Raw genomic sequence first — 17,500 nt, forward strand, 5'->3', positions numbered from 1 at the left:
AATCGACGTGTCCTTTTCTCCTGTCGTTCACCAGCTCTCATTAAACGTGTTTAGAGACGTTCTGAAGAAACACAACGCAGGTGTGTTCTGTTCCCAGTGCTTTACCTCCAGCTCTCATTATTCGTGTGTGTTTTTGTGTGTGTTTTTGTGTGTGTTTGCGTTCGTGCTGCCGCTTGTGTGTGATCTGTTTGTTCTCCACTGAGCTGCTTTTGTTCCAGCGTTCGCCCGGTTCCACGTCGTGTGTGTCATTGTTCTGTCACGCTGTGATTAACTCGGTCATTACAGACACGTCCGTCAAGCTCCGCCCTCACGAGGAGGAGAGAGCGAGTCTGGTCCTGTCTTTCTTTACGAGGACATTTCCATTTGTTTCCCCATTCAGAAATTCAACCGTGTTTTAAGTGAAACATAAACTCGTCAATGCAAAAATATTCAGAAAATTCTGGAAAATGATTATTATTATTATTATTATTATTATTATTATTATTATTATTATTATTATTATTATTATTAAAGAATACGAATCAGCTGTTGGACACAAACACACAACAGTTCATGTTTTTGTGTCCTCTTAAAGAAAGCGTCTCTGGCAGAACTCTGACACAAACGTCCGGTTCTTCTGGTTGATGGTTGTGTGGTTTGGAGAAAAAAAAGTTCTTCCCCTGGTGAAAATTTGTGTTCTCAAAGCCTTTAGAGCCATCAGAGTGTCCGGCTCCACCGGGGCGGTCCAGAAAGTCTGATGGTTTTAAACTGGAGTGTGTGTCCAAAAGGGGATGTGTGGTTTGTGTGTGTGTGTGTGTGTGTGTGTGTGTGAAGTGTGTATCGAAGGCTGTCAGGGTGTCGGGTTATTCGGGGCTCAAGCACTGTTTGTTTAACAGGAAGCCGTCATCTCCGGTCTGATCTCGGAGACATCGTACTCGGTCACAGTAGCGGCGTACACCACCAGAGGAGACGGAGCAAGGAGCAAAGCCAAGGTCATCAAAACCACAGGAGCAGGTATGAGAATCGGATTTTAAAATATTAATAATAATAATAATAATAATAATTTTATTATTATGTAAACTTCTAAAAAAGTTTGAATACTTGAAATTATGAGTTAACTACAGAATTCATTGTGTAATGTGAAATTTTTTATCAAATTAAACTGAACTAATTAAGGATTTATATATATATGTTTTTTTTATTATTTATTATTATTATTATTACTATTTTATTATTAATGAATTTATTATATATGTATAATTACTTAAAGATCATAAAAACAATTCAAAATACAAACTAGATTTGTAAAGTTCGTCACGACAAACTTTGATGTTGGCTTTGACGATGCAAGTATTCGCAAAGGCCGGTGTTTTTGGAGGCGAGTGGACATAAGGGTCAGTGGTACGTTTGGAAGGAAGTGAACAGAAAGCTAGGGTGCCAAAACATTTGGAGGCAAGTGGAGACGAGCACGTGACATCATCCGAATACTCTTGAGGAAGTTCCCCTCATTGTTCTGAGTGTTTTGATATGTCACATGTCCATGTTGTAAAAAGTTTTTGGATTTTGCATATTTTGAGGGCGGGGCTGCGGGACAACCGGAAGGCCAGTCGGTACACCAATTTAAACCTTTGTTCAGAGTATCACCCTAAAGGAGCTGGCCGAGTTTGGTGTAGATAGTTCATAAGCTTGCCGAGTTATAAACGTCCAAATTGTCTATGTGAAAAAAGGCCACTTTGAGACCCGGTACCAGAAGTACCGGTACTCGGATCGCTTAAAAAAGTCATAGCAACAAACTTCAGACCAGGGTCTACAACATATCCAAATTTGGTGCAAAAGCACCAAACGCTCCCTAGGAGGAGTTACTCTTTTATTTTTGTCTAAGCTTAAATAGGAAAACAGAATGTTGGCTTCTACAAAGTCAACATAATAATTAAAATAAAAGGTCTTATCTGATATATAATACTGTATTTGTTTTTGTTTGAAAAAATAATGATGAAAATTTTCTCTATAATAAACATGAAATATTTAATTTAAATTTTTTTATTACAGATTAGATTAACAACATTACGACCTAAAACTAGCTTACGTAACTAACTTGAGGAGTAAAAACTAAAACTGTTATATAAATGTGATTTTTCCGTCACTGATGTTGGACTCAGAGATCAGAGGAACTTTTTTCCCCTCTGAATGTTATGATGTAAAGTTACGAGAATGGCTTTCGCTTCAGGTCCTGACAACACAATAAAACAATCAAGCCCCAAATAATAGAATAAAGAACGATCGTAATTGACGTCAGACTGACTGCAGCCTCTGAAACGGCAGAAGATCTCAGAATAAAGCTTGGATAAAGGTCTGGAACGTTGGAAGAAATAAAGTCTCAGAACCATGAGTCATGCTGATAAACCCTGTGTGTGTTCTTAGATCAAATCTCTGTAACAGCAGGCCTCGGGAAAAAAAACAAATAAACCAAAACTCCATACAACCAAAAAGTGTAAGATGACTCTCAAACAAAAAAAAACCCACCAGAACAATCGGTCTCGCTGCGAATCTGAATGAAAATAGTCTTTAAATTCATGCGCAGAGGAACCAACGAGACCTTCACCAGATGCTTCTACGTAACATACCTGACATTAGATTCTAAATATTTTTACAAGCAGCTACAGTATGTGCTGTTAGCTCAGTGCTCCATGCAGTAGAACGGTTGATAAATGACGTCCTTTACCTGGTTCCTAACGATTACACCACCCAGGATTAAACCTCACCAGGAGAAGGTTTGGTTCTGATGCAACACAGTTTGTATTAAAGGTGAGGTCTCTGTTGTTTGAGAAACTCTTCAGAAAACTGAGTCGGGACGACAAACAAAACAAAAACAAAACAAACGTGTAGCCAATGAGCAGAAAGGGGTGTGTCTTGTCAATATGGGCGGAGAGAGTGTTCAGTGCGCATGTGTGACATTAGCAGAAAGCGGTTTTAACATTGACATGGAGGATAAAAACAAAGAAAGAAAGAGAAGAAAGGCTTACGATAAGGTAAGAAGTAGGACGTGTTAATATAGGATCAGCTTTCCAGCGCTGGAGAGAACTGAAGGAGCAGGAAGTTGGTCACATATTCACAGATTGGAGTTTCCTGAGTCAATAACTCCTGAGCTAAACGCTGTTGCTAGCAAAACACGGTTGTAGCTGCGTCTCTACATTACTACGATAGAAAAGAGGTGTTATTTGTGTAGTAACAGCGTTTAGCTCAGGAGTTATTGACTTCTTGTCAATGTTAAAACCGCTTTTTGCTAATGTCACACATGCGCACTGAACACTCTCTCCACCCATATTGACAAGACACGCCCCTTTCTGCTCATTGGCTACACGTTTGTTTTGATTTTTATTTTGTTTGGCGGCCCGACGCAGTTTTCTGAAGCGTTTCTCAAATATAGGAGACCTCAGCTTTAATAATAGACACAAAAAATAAATAAATTGTTTCACACAATGTACTCTATTTAGTGCTAATCAACATAATAGACATTATAGATTAAAGGGCATTCGACCGATGGGACGTTTTCGCCGATGAACTAGCGACGATGAGAAACAGCCAATGAGATTTGGAGAGGAAATCAAATTCATCTACTTGAACTTCTCAACACATTAGTCTTGTAAACTCCTCTCCTGTTCCACCCTGCGGTCCCCAGTCGAGATACAGTGAGGTCTTAATTTTATATATGGACCCCAGGAAGGATAGTAATAAAGCGCTAAATGTGATTAAAACGGCCTTAAATGAAGTCAGACTCGCTGTCTCTGAAACAGTAGGCCTCTAAATCGAAACCCGAGTCTGAAACTCTTCAGGGAGCTCAAGGAAGATTAGCGTCCGAGTATGCAACAGCTAATGGAGATTCTAATAAAGTCTAATAAATGTGTAAATGGTATTAAAATGACCTTCAATGAAGTCAGACGTCCAGCTCTGAAATGGTGTGTGTCTGGAAAAAAGTCTAAAACATTTTCAAGTACTCATAAAAAAACAAGTGAGACGTGCGGCTGAAAGGAACTCAAATGGTCTTTGATTAGCAATTAAACAAAGAGTGGTATTAAAGTGGTATTACATGACGTCAGACTGAAATATTAAGGCAGTAAATGGAGCCGTAACGCGGCATTAAAACCAGACAGGAACTCACCGTTTTCTCAGCTGCTAAAGATATATTTAATATCGCTAATAATTATCGAAGTAAGAGGCTGTTAGCAAAGCGTTCAGGCAGGATATGGATAGCGTGATTAGTCTGTGATGAGCTCAGGCTAGTCTGCGAAGTGTGACTTGATAAACTCCAAACCACTTTGAAAGAAGTAGCAGCATGCGTCTTAATCCCAGGTGGACAAACAGAAGACGTGCGAGGCGTTCGACTCGAACCCGTCTTACAGCGTTAAACATCTTAATCCTTCAATCCCTCAGTTGGTCCGGTGCAGCAGTTAGGTCTTAATTACTGTCTCTTTAGCAGTTGTTTCTTCCTCACTTTTCTCCACAGTGCTCAGAGTAACCGCAATCAGAGCGTTCGCTTCGTAATTTTATGCCAACCTCGGGACAGATAGCAATAAAGCAATAAAGTATTAAACAGGATTAAAATGGGCTTAAATTGAGTCAGATGAACTATCTCTGAAACACTGGGACACGAGATAAAGACCAGAGTCGGAAACCCTTCAGGCGTCATGGAAATGTTAGCTTCCTCCAAAGCAACAGTTACTTGAAAAGCTTTAGCATTAGCATAAAAACCTAGCTGTAGTGAAGAGCAGTGACGCTTAAGGACTAGAGAAAGGGACTGAAGATCTAATCCAGTTACGTTTCTCTAAAAAAACTGACATGTAAAACTTTTAATGTTTAAAGCGTCACATTTTGGACCAAAACGTTCTTCTTTTCAGTCATATTTCTTCTTCTTCTCCACCGTTTCGATTGCTTACAGTTCCTGGCAAGCCCACCATGCTCATCAGCATCACGGTGGGCGACACGGCCCTCATGCAATGGCAGCCTCCGAAGGACATGCCAGGCGAGCTGATTGGCTATCGGCTACGCTACAAGCGCTTGGATGAGGAATTGTTCACGGTGCATAACTTTGGGAGCAAAGACGACCACTACACTGCGACGGGTCTCTTCAAGGGCGCCACCTACAGCTTCCACTTGAGTGCCAAGAACCGTGCAGGCACCGGAGAAGAGTATGTTAAGAACATCAGTACGCAGGAGGAAGCTCCCAGCGGATTCCCGCTGAACCTGAGCGTAGTGGGACTGACCACCACAACTACACGGCTTACATGGGCGCCGCCGGCCCCCTCTGAACGGAATGGACGCATTACTCACTACATCGTTGTTTACAGAGACATCAACAGCCAGCAGAACAGCACCAATCGAACGTCAGACACGAACATGATGCTTCATGACCTCCGACCTGACACCACCTACGACATCCGCATCCAGGCTTTCAACAGCAAGGGGGGTGGACCCATGAGCCCCAGCATCCAGAGCAGGACCATGGCCACGTCACCAGGTTAGTGCTAGCCATAAGAATCCATACAAACATTTTTTTAAAGTTCATCACCTTCAGATCCTGAGATCAGTTCCATCTCGCCAAATACGCAACTCTATAAAACTCCAGAGCTTCACACATTTAATCTGAAAGATTTGCATATACAGTTTGGTCCAGAATCATCTCATTCCATCCAAAGTAGTTCAAACTATTGAAAAAGAACATTTGTATATGAATTTAGCTAATTTTTATTTAATTAGCTCGAGTTCCTATTTAGGATGTGGTAGCCTAGTGGTTAAGGTGTCGGGCTACCAATCAGAAGGTTGTGAGTTCGGTTCCTACGTCCACCAAGCTGCCACTGCTGGGTCCCTGAGCAAGGCCCTTAACGCTCAATTGTATAAAAAATGAGATAAAATGTAAGTCGCTCTAAATTGTAAAATAAAATTGTCTATTAAATGCTGTAAACGGCTTTTTTTTTTTTAATTTTATTTTACTAGCTTTCGCAACAAGTTTTGGCGTCAAATCGGTGATGAAGACGTCCATCCTTCTGACCTGGGAGCTCCCGGAGAACTTCAAACCTCAAGGGCTTTTTAAGGTGCATAAAGTTTGTAAATTGTGTTATAACGTATGTTATAACGAAATTCTGAAGTGAAGTGTTTTTTTTTTTTACTGGTGCTACAAACGAGTCGAAAGTTAACGTCATTCAGAATGTTTTCTTTAGGAGGTGGAGCCTAAGGGCGCCTCAGGTGATTAGATTAAAGTGGAAAATTATGCGAATTTTGCACTTTAGACTTAAGAGATTACTTTGCAGTGTTTCTAATGCGTCCGTTTATGGACTGACTTAAAAGAGATGGAAAAAAAAAAAGAATATAATACTAAAAGCCTGTATAGGAAACTCCACCATCTCTGATTCACTAATCAAGGTAATTAGTTGGTAAACGCTAAACCTCTGAGGCTTTTAAGCGCTCTTTCTGCAAATTGACTCGGGTTTGAAGGAATCCGCAAGCCACGGCATTACTCCAGCGAGAAACATCTGGGAAGTGTTTCTGTCAGGGTTAGCATGCGTTTGGAGAGACTGCAAGTCTTCATCACTGCTCTGTCCATTACGCTAATCCCATTAGCGCAGAAAAATCCTCTTCCATCATGTCTAGCGACTGTCTGTTATTAATTTTTTTTTACTTAAGGTTTCTTCAGGTCTGTTCTATGAGGCTTCTCTGAGGCTTACGTCGCAAAATGAGTCGGAAAGCCACCTGTGATGCGTCTGATACTTTAGAAGGAGTTGATTCATTTCCCTTAAGAGCAGCTCTGACAGTAGTGCAGCTGCACGTCACAGAATGCACTAGTCGAGTTTTTTAGTCTTTTTTTTTTTTTTTTTACACGATATATAATTATTACTTTTTTTTTTAGATTCTGTACAATCAGCAGAGCGTGGAGGTTCAGAGCAACATGAAGAGGAAACTGATCACAGGCCTGAAGCCCGACACTAATTACTCGTTCGTGTTAATGAGTCGAGGGAACAGCGCCGGAGGACTGCAGCAGCAGGTCTCTATCCGAACCGCTCCAGATGTCCTCAAAACCAAACCGGTGCTCTTCAAAACCGACGAGAACAACGGAGGAAAAATCACCATCAACCTTCCCAAAGTGGTGACTACAGCGTCGATCAGGTCAGTAACAACACACGGAGAAGTGACCTTGGGTTCATGAGGAACATCTACATGTTACACTCTCTCACTCATCTTCTACCGCTTATCCGAGCTACCTCGGGTCACGGGGAGCCTGTGCCTATCTCAGGAGTCATCGGGCATCAAGGCAGGATTCACCCTGGACGGAGTGCCAACCCATCACAGGGCACACACACACACACACACACTCTCATTCACTCACGCAATCACACACTACGGACAATTTTCCAGAGATGACAATCAACCTACCATGCATGTCTTTGGACCGGGGGAGGAAACCGGAGTACACGGAGGAAACCCCCGAGGCACGGGGAGAACATGCAAACTCCACACACACAAGGTGGAGGTGGGAATCGAACCCCCAACCCTGGAGGTGTGAGGCGAACGTGCTAACCACTAAGCCACCGTGACCCCCACATGTTACACGATCACTAAATTTACCTCAGGATGTTATTGCTAGTTAAATTTACCTCAGAATGTTATTGCTAGTTAAACTTACCTCAGGATGTTATTGCTAGTTAAATTTACCTCAGAATGTTATTGCTAGTTAAAGTTACCTCAGGATGTTATTGCTAGTTAAATTTACCTCAGGATGTTATTGCTAGTTAAATTTACCTCAGGATGTTATTGCTAGTTAAAGTTACCTCAGGATGTTATTGCTAGTTAAATTTACCTCAGGATGTTATTGCTAGTTAAATTTACCTCAGGAGTTTAATGCTAGTTAACCTTAGCATAGGATGTTACACTCAGACAGACACACACATCCACACACACACGCACAAACAGATCCACACACAAAGACAGACACACACACAGACATGCACGTACACACAAAGATACACAGATACTCACAGAAACATACACACACAGAAAAACACACAAACACAGACACACACAGACACATACAAACACACACAGAAACATACATACAGACGCACACAAACACACACACACAGACACAAACACACACACATACACACAAACAGACATGCACATACACACAAAGATACACAGATACACACAGAAACATACACACACATACACATAGACACATACACAGACACACAGAAACATACACACACACAGACACATACACACAGACATCAGACATACACACATACACAGACACATACACACACACACACACACACAGAAACATACACACACAGACACATACACACACACAGACATACACGCATACACACACACAGAAACAGACACACAGACACATACACACACACAGACATACACGCATACACACACACAGAAACAGACACACACAGACACATACACACAGACACACAGACACACAGAAACATACACAGACACATACACACACACAGAAACATACACACACAGACACACATACACGCACAGACACACAGAAACACACACACACCATACTATTTTTTCTCTTTTTCACTATTGTCTTTACTGCTTTTTTCTCTAGAGTTTATTAATTTATGCTTTTTTCCTGTCATCTATCTATCTATCTTTGTATAATCTTATTAATTACACATTCTGCATTTTTTTTTCTTCTTTTATTCTGTGCTTTATACCTTTTTTGTAATTTTCTCTCCTTTCTTTCTCATTTCTTTTAGTCTTTGGTTTTGCTTGCTTTGTCTTTTTTTCTTTCTTTTCTCTGGACTTTCATCACATCCTTACATCCTTACTTACCTTCTCTTTCGGATTTCTCTCCTTTATTCGCTTCCGTTTCCCTGATCTCTGATCTCCTGTCAGCTCTGAACCTGATGAAGGTGATGAACTCATCACATGTAAAGTGAAAGAAAAATGTAAATGTGAGACTCTGATTGTGAGTGTGTGTGTGTGTGTGTGTGTGTGTGTGTGTGTGTGTGTGTGTGTGTGTGTGTGTGTGTGTGTGTGCGTGTGCAGTTGGTATTACATTGTAGTTGTCCCGGGCTCACAGACATCACGCAGGTGGGAAAATCCGGACGAAATAGACCTTGATGAGGTGAGAATAATAATAATAATAATAATAATAATAATAATAATAATAATAATAATAATAATAATAATTTATATGTGTAAATCAACATGTGTATAAATTAAATACAGCTGGGAGAAAATAAAAAAGCAAATACAAAATTATAAGAGAAAATAAATGGTGTTTTTTGGCTACAGGTAAAGAAAGAAAGGAAAAAATAAAGTGTGACGAATGGAGGAAGAAAAAGAGGACAGGTGATATGAGAGGGAAAGAGAGAAGGAAAGAAAGAAGGGAGAGGAGGAGGAGAAGTAGGAAAGATTGTAAAGGTGAGGAAGAGTGGTTAAAAAGGCAAAGGATGTATATACTGCAAACGAGGGAGGGAGGGAGGGAGGGAGGGAGGGAGGGAAAAAAGGAAGAAGGAAGGAATAGAAGCGATAATAAAAGTAAAGGAAGGGTGGAAAAAAGTGAATGAAAATGGGTAGGAAGAAATCAATAGAAGAAAGAAAAGCAATAGAAAAAGGGAAGGAAAGGTTGTAATAGAAAAAGAAAGAAGTAGCAAAGTGACAGCAAAACGAAGGAAGAAGCTACACGTGTTATTATGGGATGTATGTCGTGATCAGAACTCGACGCTCATCTCGTTTTCTTCTTCTTAGCTTCTCGAGGTCAGTAAAGTTTCTCCATCGAGGCGCCGTCGCCATTACGAAACTCCGAGACCGTACATCGCTGCCAAGCTGGAATACCTTCCTGAGACGTTCACGCTGGGAGACGAGCTCAACTACAACGGCTTCTACAACCGCCCGGTGCCTAGCAACCAGCCGTACCAGTGTTCGGTCATGGCCGAGATGAAGGAGCAGCACCTTCTCAACGCCAATGAGAAACAGGTACACCTCAACACCTTCCACACCTTCCACACCTCCACCATTATCTCACCTCCACACTTCCACACCTCTAGACCTCCATCACATTTCCACCCGTCCATGCCTGGGGCACTGTGGTGGGGTCTACAGGGAACCCGGTTCTCTAATGGACACTCACCACTGGGTTTGAGAAAGTTCACGGCTAATTGGGTCGCACCAGAGAAGCACTTGTCAGTTACAATGTTAAGTGTTAGCAAGTGTTGATGTTAGGGGGCCATTTCACACACAAACACACACACACACACCCACACACACATACACACACACACTCTTGTGCATTATAATGACTGTGCATCCAGCTGCTTATTATTCAGCATTTGTTTAGGGTGTGTGTGTTTCTTCCCTTCTTTCTTTCTTTCTTTCTTTCTTTCTTTCTTTTTATCTGTTCTTTCTGTCATTAAATCTCCCAACCGTTACTTTTTTTGCTTCTCTCTAACACACACACACACACACACACACACACACACACACAGAGAGAGAGACTGGTTTTGACTTTGTGTTATTTTTAATAAAGTTCTCTTGTCTCTTACAACACACAAGTATCGAGGTTTGAGAAGGAGCCGAGGGCCATGTGGTGAGTGTGTGTGCTTGTGTGTGTGTGTCTGTGTGTGTGTGTGTGTGTGTGTGTGTGTGTGTGTGTGTGTGTGTGTGTGTGTGTGTGTGTGTGTGTGTGTGTGTGCACCTCATTAAAAAAAAAGACAGAGCAGCTCTAGGGCCAAAAACAATAGACTCAGCGATTAAAAATGGCTCATAATTCATCAGGAGCGACGGACGAGAGAGAGAGAGAGAGAGAGAGAGAGACAGAGAGAGAGAGAGACAGAGAGAGAGACAGAGAGAGAGACAGAGAGAGAGAGAGATAAACACATAAAACCAGGTGTGTTTGCAAAACACAATTGTTATGTGAGGATGAAGATAGAGGATTAAAGAAAGAAGGATGTGATGTGTGTGTGTATGTGTGTGTGTGTGTGTGTATGTGTGTGTGTGTGTGTATGTGTGTGTGTGAGTGTGTGTGTGTGTGTGTGAGAGAGAGAGAGCTGGAGGTGTGGAGGTTACAGACGGCCCGCAGCAGCTGTCTGTTTCTGCCAGATAAAGCATTAGCATTAGCCTACGGCATGGAGATGATCCTCATCAAGGACAAGATGCACAGTAACGTGTGTGTTGGGGGGGTGGGGGGGGGGCACATGTTAGAGGGTTGGGTTCTAAACAACTTCAGTGATTTTTCTGATTTGTTCCTGTGTTTATCTGTTCTGTCTTTTCTCTTTACTCGCCTTCCATCATTTTTATTTATTTTTCCCTCCGTCTTTCCTTTCTTCCATTCTTTCCGTCTATCGATCATGTTTACAAAAAAGTTTAAAGAGATATAAACAAACAAATGTATAATCACATCACCACCTCTCTACATCTCCAGCCTCTCGTCTCCTCCGTTTCTTCCTCCCGTCTTCTGTCTTCCTTCTCTCTTTTTCTCAGCCGTTCCCTTGGAGTCCGGCCACAGGAACATGTTTCATCTCCCATCCCTTTCTTTTCTCTGATATTTCTCCATCCTTTATGTTAGTTTTCTTTCCACACTTTTTCCTCCATCTGTTCTCCACACACACACACACACACACACACACACACACAGACACACACACACAGACACACACACAGACACACACACACAGACACACACACACACACACACACAGACACACACACACAGACACACACACACACAGATCAGAGAGATGGGAGACCAGGCCAGCGGTAACACAGGGTCACCCCCAGGGTGGAGAGGAAACTTGTTAACAATGTTCTTTGAGCTGTGTGTGTGTGTGTGTGTGTGTGTGTGTGTGTGTGTGTGTGTGTGTGAGATACTTGAAAGTATTCTCACACTGGGTAATCCGTGCAGAGGGAAACACAGATGATTGACAGGTTCTCTCTGTGTTCACATGCTGGTGCGATTCTCAATCTGCAGTTCGTTAGAGAACGTCGCAGTGAACTTTTTATCCGTTTATCGTTACATTTAATGCCGCAGGACATCCAGGAAATCATGTCGCGTGGCAGAGAAAGCAGAAAAAATGTCCTGAGAAACTCATCTGTCCTGAAGATGTTACAGTTAGAGTTTCTCTAGGAACCGTAACGTGTTCACTTGGAGCGAACGCATTCATAGGAAGCTGTCAGAGCTGCTGTTAGAGAACTTCTGACCAATCAGAATCCAGAATTCAGCAGCGCTTCAACTTCTGACCAATCAGAATCCAGCAGCACTGTGAGGTAACAGTTAGCTAGCTACTTCACTACGGTTTGTGTCCTGAGAGTTTAGATTTATTCAAATAAAAGATTGAATATTATTCATTTTTTTTGTTATTAAACATTTACATTTGACATCTTTATGTGTTTAATCGTGTGAACGCTGATGAATGATGATGGAATCGTGTTGATTAATTGCGGTTTTTACGACAACCGATCAAATAAGAGCGGCATTAAATTTTTTTTCATTTGTTTTAACAGTGATAAGAGATGTTTCTGGATTCCTTACAAATCGTGCTACAAGCGTTAGCTCCGCCTCTCAGCATGATGTCATACGATCGTAACGTTACACGTCGGTTATTTTGGAGAGTTACTGTTCAGCTCCTAATTCGGCTCTTTCTCTGGTTTCCTGCAGCGTGTTTTCTCCTCCAGCCCGTACTCAGACCCGTTGACGGTGGATAACGGCTACGTGGCTCGCAGCGTGGAGTCTCCTGAGATGCTGTGGGTGATGGGGCCGGTCCTCGCCGTGGTGCTCATTGTCAGCATCGTCATCGCCATCATCCTCTTCAAAAGGTGAGGCTTCTGTTTATTTCAGCCTCGGGGACAGAAAATGTCACCAGATTACAGGAATGAAATCCACTTTAAGAACTTTAAAACTTCTTACTACGTCACTACTACACTCTCTGAAGGGTGTGTGTGTGCGTGTGTGTGTGTGTGTGTGTGTGTGTGTGTGTGTAATGATAATGTCAGTAACAGACACAAAGAGGTTAAAATTATTATCCTATTACGTTTACACTTTCATAACAAAAGTAGGTCACTTATTTCTCATCTGAAGCTCACAGCACTACACCTCTAAAGGTTACTGTTAATTACATCAGCTCTGTGTGTGTGTGTGTGTGTGTGTGTGTGTGTGTGTGTGTGTGTGTGTGTGTGTGTGTGTGTAAGGAGCAGGAAATGATCATTTTGCCTTTCTTTTTTTGTTCTTATTTTTTTAATTCCCTGTACAAGTGTGTGCCCCTGCATCGTGTCTTGCTCTTTGTTTGTGAAATGACTGAGATTCGTTCAGCCATGTTTTTTTTTTATTTATCTTTTTTTGATGGTCACTAATCCTGCGTATCTCTCGCTCTTTCTGCTCCATGTGAACAGCAAACAGGAGAGGTAGGTGTTCTGGCCTCAGGGTTTCTGTTTCATCTTCTCTTCTCATCTCTGATAATCTTTTCTTCTCCTCTCTTCTCATTTCTTCTCATCTTCTCCTCTCTTCTCATTTCTTCTCATCTTTTCTTCTCCTCTCTTCTCATTTCTTCTGATCTTTTCTTCTCCTCTCTTCTCATTTCTTCTCATCTTCTCCTCTCTTCTCATTTCTTCTCATCTTTTCTTCTCCTCTCTTTTCATTGCTTCTCATCTTTTCTTCTCCTCTCTTCGCATTTTCTTCTGATCTTTTCTTCTCTCTTCTCATTTCTTCTCATCTTTTCTTCTCCTCTCTTCTCATTTCTTCTCATCTTTTCTTCTCTCTTCTTATTTCTTCTCATCTTTTCTTCTCTCTTCTCATTTCTTCTCATCTTTTCTTCTCCTCTCTTCTCATTTTCTTCTCATCTTTTCTTCTCCTCCCTTCTCATTTCTTCTAATCTTTTCTCCTCTCTTCTCATTTCTTCTCATCTTTTCTTCTCTCTTCTCATTTCTTCTCATCTTTTCTTCTCCTCTCTTCTCATATCTTCTAATCTTTTCTTCTCCTCTCTTCTCATATCTTCTAATCTTTTCTTCTCCTCTCTTCTCATATCTTCTAATCTTTTCTTCTCCTCTCTTCTTATTTCTTCTCATCTTTTCTTCTCCTCTCTTCTCATTTCTACTCATCTTTTCTTCTCCTCAGTTCTCATTCCTTCTCGTCTTTTCTTGTCTCTTCTCTCCTCACTCATCTGTCCATCCGTCTCTTTGTTGGACACCGGCTCTGCGGGAGAGATTCGATTCTCCGCTTTATTCGAAATAAACGCAAACAAACAAATTTTCTGCATCGCTCAGAGTTTCTCCTCAGAACCCCGGTGTCCACGAGTCCATCGAGTTCTCACACAGATGCATGCTGGTGTTCACACGTGGAAGACGTTTTGTCAAATATCTGTGATTGTGTCAGATGACCACTCATACCACAGCGCTAACAGCTTCGTGTTTGTTTACAGCTTCGTGTAACGTTAGCTAACGTTAGCTAAATGCTGTAGCAAGATTAGCAAGACGCCGAACAGAAACTCCTAGTTAGCATAAACAATAATGCTAACGTAACTATCAAGCAGACAGTCAGAGGAATCAATCTGCTATAGAAATGTAGCCAAAAAACAGAAGATTAGCGTTAGCTAGTTTACCGCATTTGTGTTGTCACTTTACATCTGTTCTGTCAATCAATACATATTTATATGCAAAACTAGCTTTATTTGTATCAGATGCTTGTATCTGATACAAATATAGCTAGTTTTGCATATAAATATACAAAAAAGGTAGCTAGCAATACCTTTACTACCAATCCAGTGCAAAATGGATTGGTAGTAATGGTATTGCTAGCTACCTTTTTTGTTAGCTTACTTGCTAAACACCAACCCTTTTTAGTTTATAGTTACATTAAACATTATATTTCAAGCTAATAGCAGAAAATTCTAGCTAATGTTCAGTGTTTATGATTATGTGTCTTGTTGTATAGTGGACCAGACTTAGCATTTTTAATACACTGAACAGTGTTAGCTTGAGCAGTATTAGCTTGGTTTTGATTGGTCATGTGACTGAAAAACTTCTGTAAGTAGCGTAAACCTCTCTGAGCTCTTTGGCGGCTCTTGTGCGGCGGCGTCTGCCGTGTGTATGTGTTTATTATTTTTCTTTTTACTATCCTACAGTGTTGATGCTCATCTCTTCTCCTGAAGGTGACTGGGAGCTAGCGCGTTAACGTAGCCTTTGTGGCGCTTCACCCGGGTGCTGAATGGCCTCATTGTAAAGTAAATGCCAGACTGGCGGGTGGTGAAAATAGAAACGTTCCCATCGTCAAAGCTGACATTTCCTTCAGCCAGACCATTCTGTCGCTCTTTTTCTTTTTTTCCCGGCTCGTCAATCTGAGGACGAACAAAAAGAAGCCCGTTTCCCTGAAGCTGATCCGAACTCAGGGGTTTTAGGCTGCTGTGTTCGTGTTAGAACTTTACTGAGGTGTGGAGATGATTGTACGTATTTACGTGAGGAAAGTTCCAGGTTTTCAGAGTCACTTGAGTCACGATGCGGCGTCGTGTTTACGGGTTTTCCGAGACGAGTTTCTTGAAAACGTTCAAGGATAGAAAATACATCCTGAAGAAAGAAGGAATACAATGTGCTGTTTTTTGTAACGTAAACTCAAGAGACGAATATAAAACATCTAAACTGCGATTTGATGAAACAAGAACGAGTCACTCGAGTGTATCGTCGGTACAGTATATTAGCGTGTGAACGCTGCTAGCTGCTAGCTGTAATGATGATCACGTGAACAGCTTCAGCGTAGTGTAGAATAGCACTTGATCCAGCACACACTCTTCTCTAGAATATTTACATGGTGCTCTTAAGTTAAAGTTACTCAGCTGGTGATACTTAATAAAGTTCATGAGATCGTAGTGCGCGGTAACTTTTTTTTTAATCGTATTTGTCCTGCGTCTGTACAGTAAACGTGTCCACGTTGTGAATGATAATCTGTCACAGTGCTTGTCTGCTGCACTCGCAGAGAAAATTGTACTTCACTTAACAGTTTATTCAGAAATCGCTGCACCTAGACACGCCTTTTTTACTTAGACTCCGCCCCCTGTGCCTAATTCTTACCGCCAAATATGGCACCTAAAACTTTACGGTGTGTTTAGTGATCTCATGTCTAGACATCAGGTGTGTGTTGTGTGTGTGTGTGTGTGTGTGTGTGTTGTGTGTGTGTTATCTCTCACAGTTTCCTCTAGCACCTGCTAGCGCATTAGCCGCTCTATCCACAGGTGCACGTGCCGTAATTACTCAGCTGATGTGCTAATTAACCACATGCCCTGTTTTCCTCACAAAAACAAACTACACTGTGTTTAGCGAACAAGCTACACCGAGCCGGATCAAGTGCTCGCTGCAGCTGTCGCGTCTCAATCAGCGTCCTTCAGGGAAGCGTAGAGGATTTTTTACACATTTTGCTACGTTCTCCTGATCGGAGCCTATATTTAGCTCGTCTCATTCACAGCACTGGAGTTGTTGTTGTTGTTGTTGTTGTTGTTGTTGTTGTTGTTGATTAAACACAGAATTCTTACACATGCGCTAACCACGACATCACTTCCTGTCTCACAGGAAGCGAGCGTCTCCGTTGCCTAAAGACGAACATTTAAGCGGGGTGAAGGACTCCCTCCTGGCTAACTCGTCTGATCCTGTGGAAATGAGGAGAATGAACTATCAGACACCAGGTAACTTTTCTCTTCGGCAGGTGGTCAAAAAAAAAAAGACGGATTTCCGTCACGACGGTCCAACATTTCATTTAAATAGATATATTTAGAAGAGAATTAATTAATAGTATTATTAGTATTTATCGATTGCAGCACTTTATTCTAATAAAGATTCAAAAAATATTAGTAATTTTAATTAGTTCATTCATTCTATCAAGGGGGGGGGGCACTGTGGCTTAGTGGTTAGCACGTTCACCTCACACCTCCAGGGTTAGGGGTTCGATTCCCCCTTCTGGCTTCGCCATCTCTTCCTCTCTCTCTCCTCTCCTCTATTCTCTCCTCTCCTCCTCTCTTCCTCTCTCTCTCCTCTCCTCTATTCTCTCCTCTCCTCCTCTCTTCCTCTCTCTCTCCTCTCCTCTCTCTCTCCTCTCCTCTCCTCTTCTCTCCTCTCTCCTCCTCTCTTCTCCTCTCCTCTATTCTCCTCTCTTCCCCCTCTCTCTCCTCTCCTCTTCTCTCCTCTTCTCTCCTCTCCCCTCTCTTCCTCTCTCTCTCCTCCCCTCCTCTCCTCCCCTCTTCCTCTCCTCTCTCCTCTCCTCTCCTCTCTTCCCCCCTCTCTCTCCTCTCCTCTCCTCTCTTCCTCTCTCTCTCCTCTCCTCCTCTCCTCCTCTCCTCTCTTCCCCCCTCTCTCTCCTCTCCTCTCCTCTCCTCTCTTCCTCTCTCTCTCCTCTCCTCCTCTCCTCCTCTCCTCTCTTCCACCCCCTCTCCTCTCCTCTCCTCTCTTCCTCTCTCTCTCCTCTCCTCCTCTCCTCCTCTCCTCTCTTCCCCCCTCTCTCTCCTCTCCTCTCCTCTCTTCCTCT

At 42.0% G+C, this 17,500-nt stretch overlaps 1 protein-coding gene across 3 annotated transcripts in view; it reads left to right on the top strand.

Moving 5' to 3' along the window:
- ptprfb (protein tyrosine phosphatase receptor type Fb) overlaps positions 1 to 17,500 on the top strand; it is a 149,471-nt gene that overhangs the window by 106,162 nt on the left and 25,809 nt on the right. For all 3 annotated transcript variants that reach the window (XM_060867166.1, XM_060867158.1, XM_060867175.1), the window contains 8 exons: positions 876 to 993; positions 4,916 to 5,494; positions 5,971 to 6,068; positions 6,881 to 7,137; positions 9,049 to 9,127; positions 9,754 to 9,981; positions 12,659 to 12,816; positions 16,552 to 16,664. In XM_060867166.1, the coding sequence (XP_060723149.1) occupies positions 876 to 993; positions 4,916 to 5,494; positions 5,971 to 6,068; positions 6,881 to 7,137; positions 9,049 to 9,127; positions 9,754 to 9,981; positions 12,659 to 12,816; positions 16,552 to 16,664 (1,630 nt within the window). The remainder of the gene's footprint in view (positions 1 to 875; positions 994 to 4,915; positions 5,495 to 5,970; positions 6,069 to 6,880; positions 7,138 to 9,048; positions 9,128 to 9,753; positions 9,982 to 12,658; positions 12,817 to 16,551; positions 16,665 to 17,500) is intronic.

The sequence above is a fragment of the Tachysurus vachellii genome, chromosome 1 (genome assembly GCF_030014155.1).
Source record: "Tachysurus vachellii isolate PV-2020 chromosome 1, HZAU_Pvac_v1, whole genome shotgun sequence".
NCBI classification, from domain to species: Eukaryota; Metazoa; Chordata; class Actinopteri; order Siluriformes; family Bagridae; genus Tachysurus; species Tachysurus vachellii.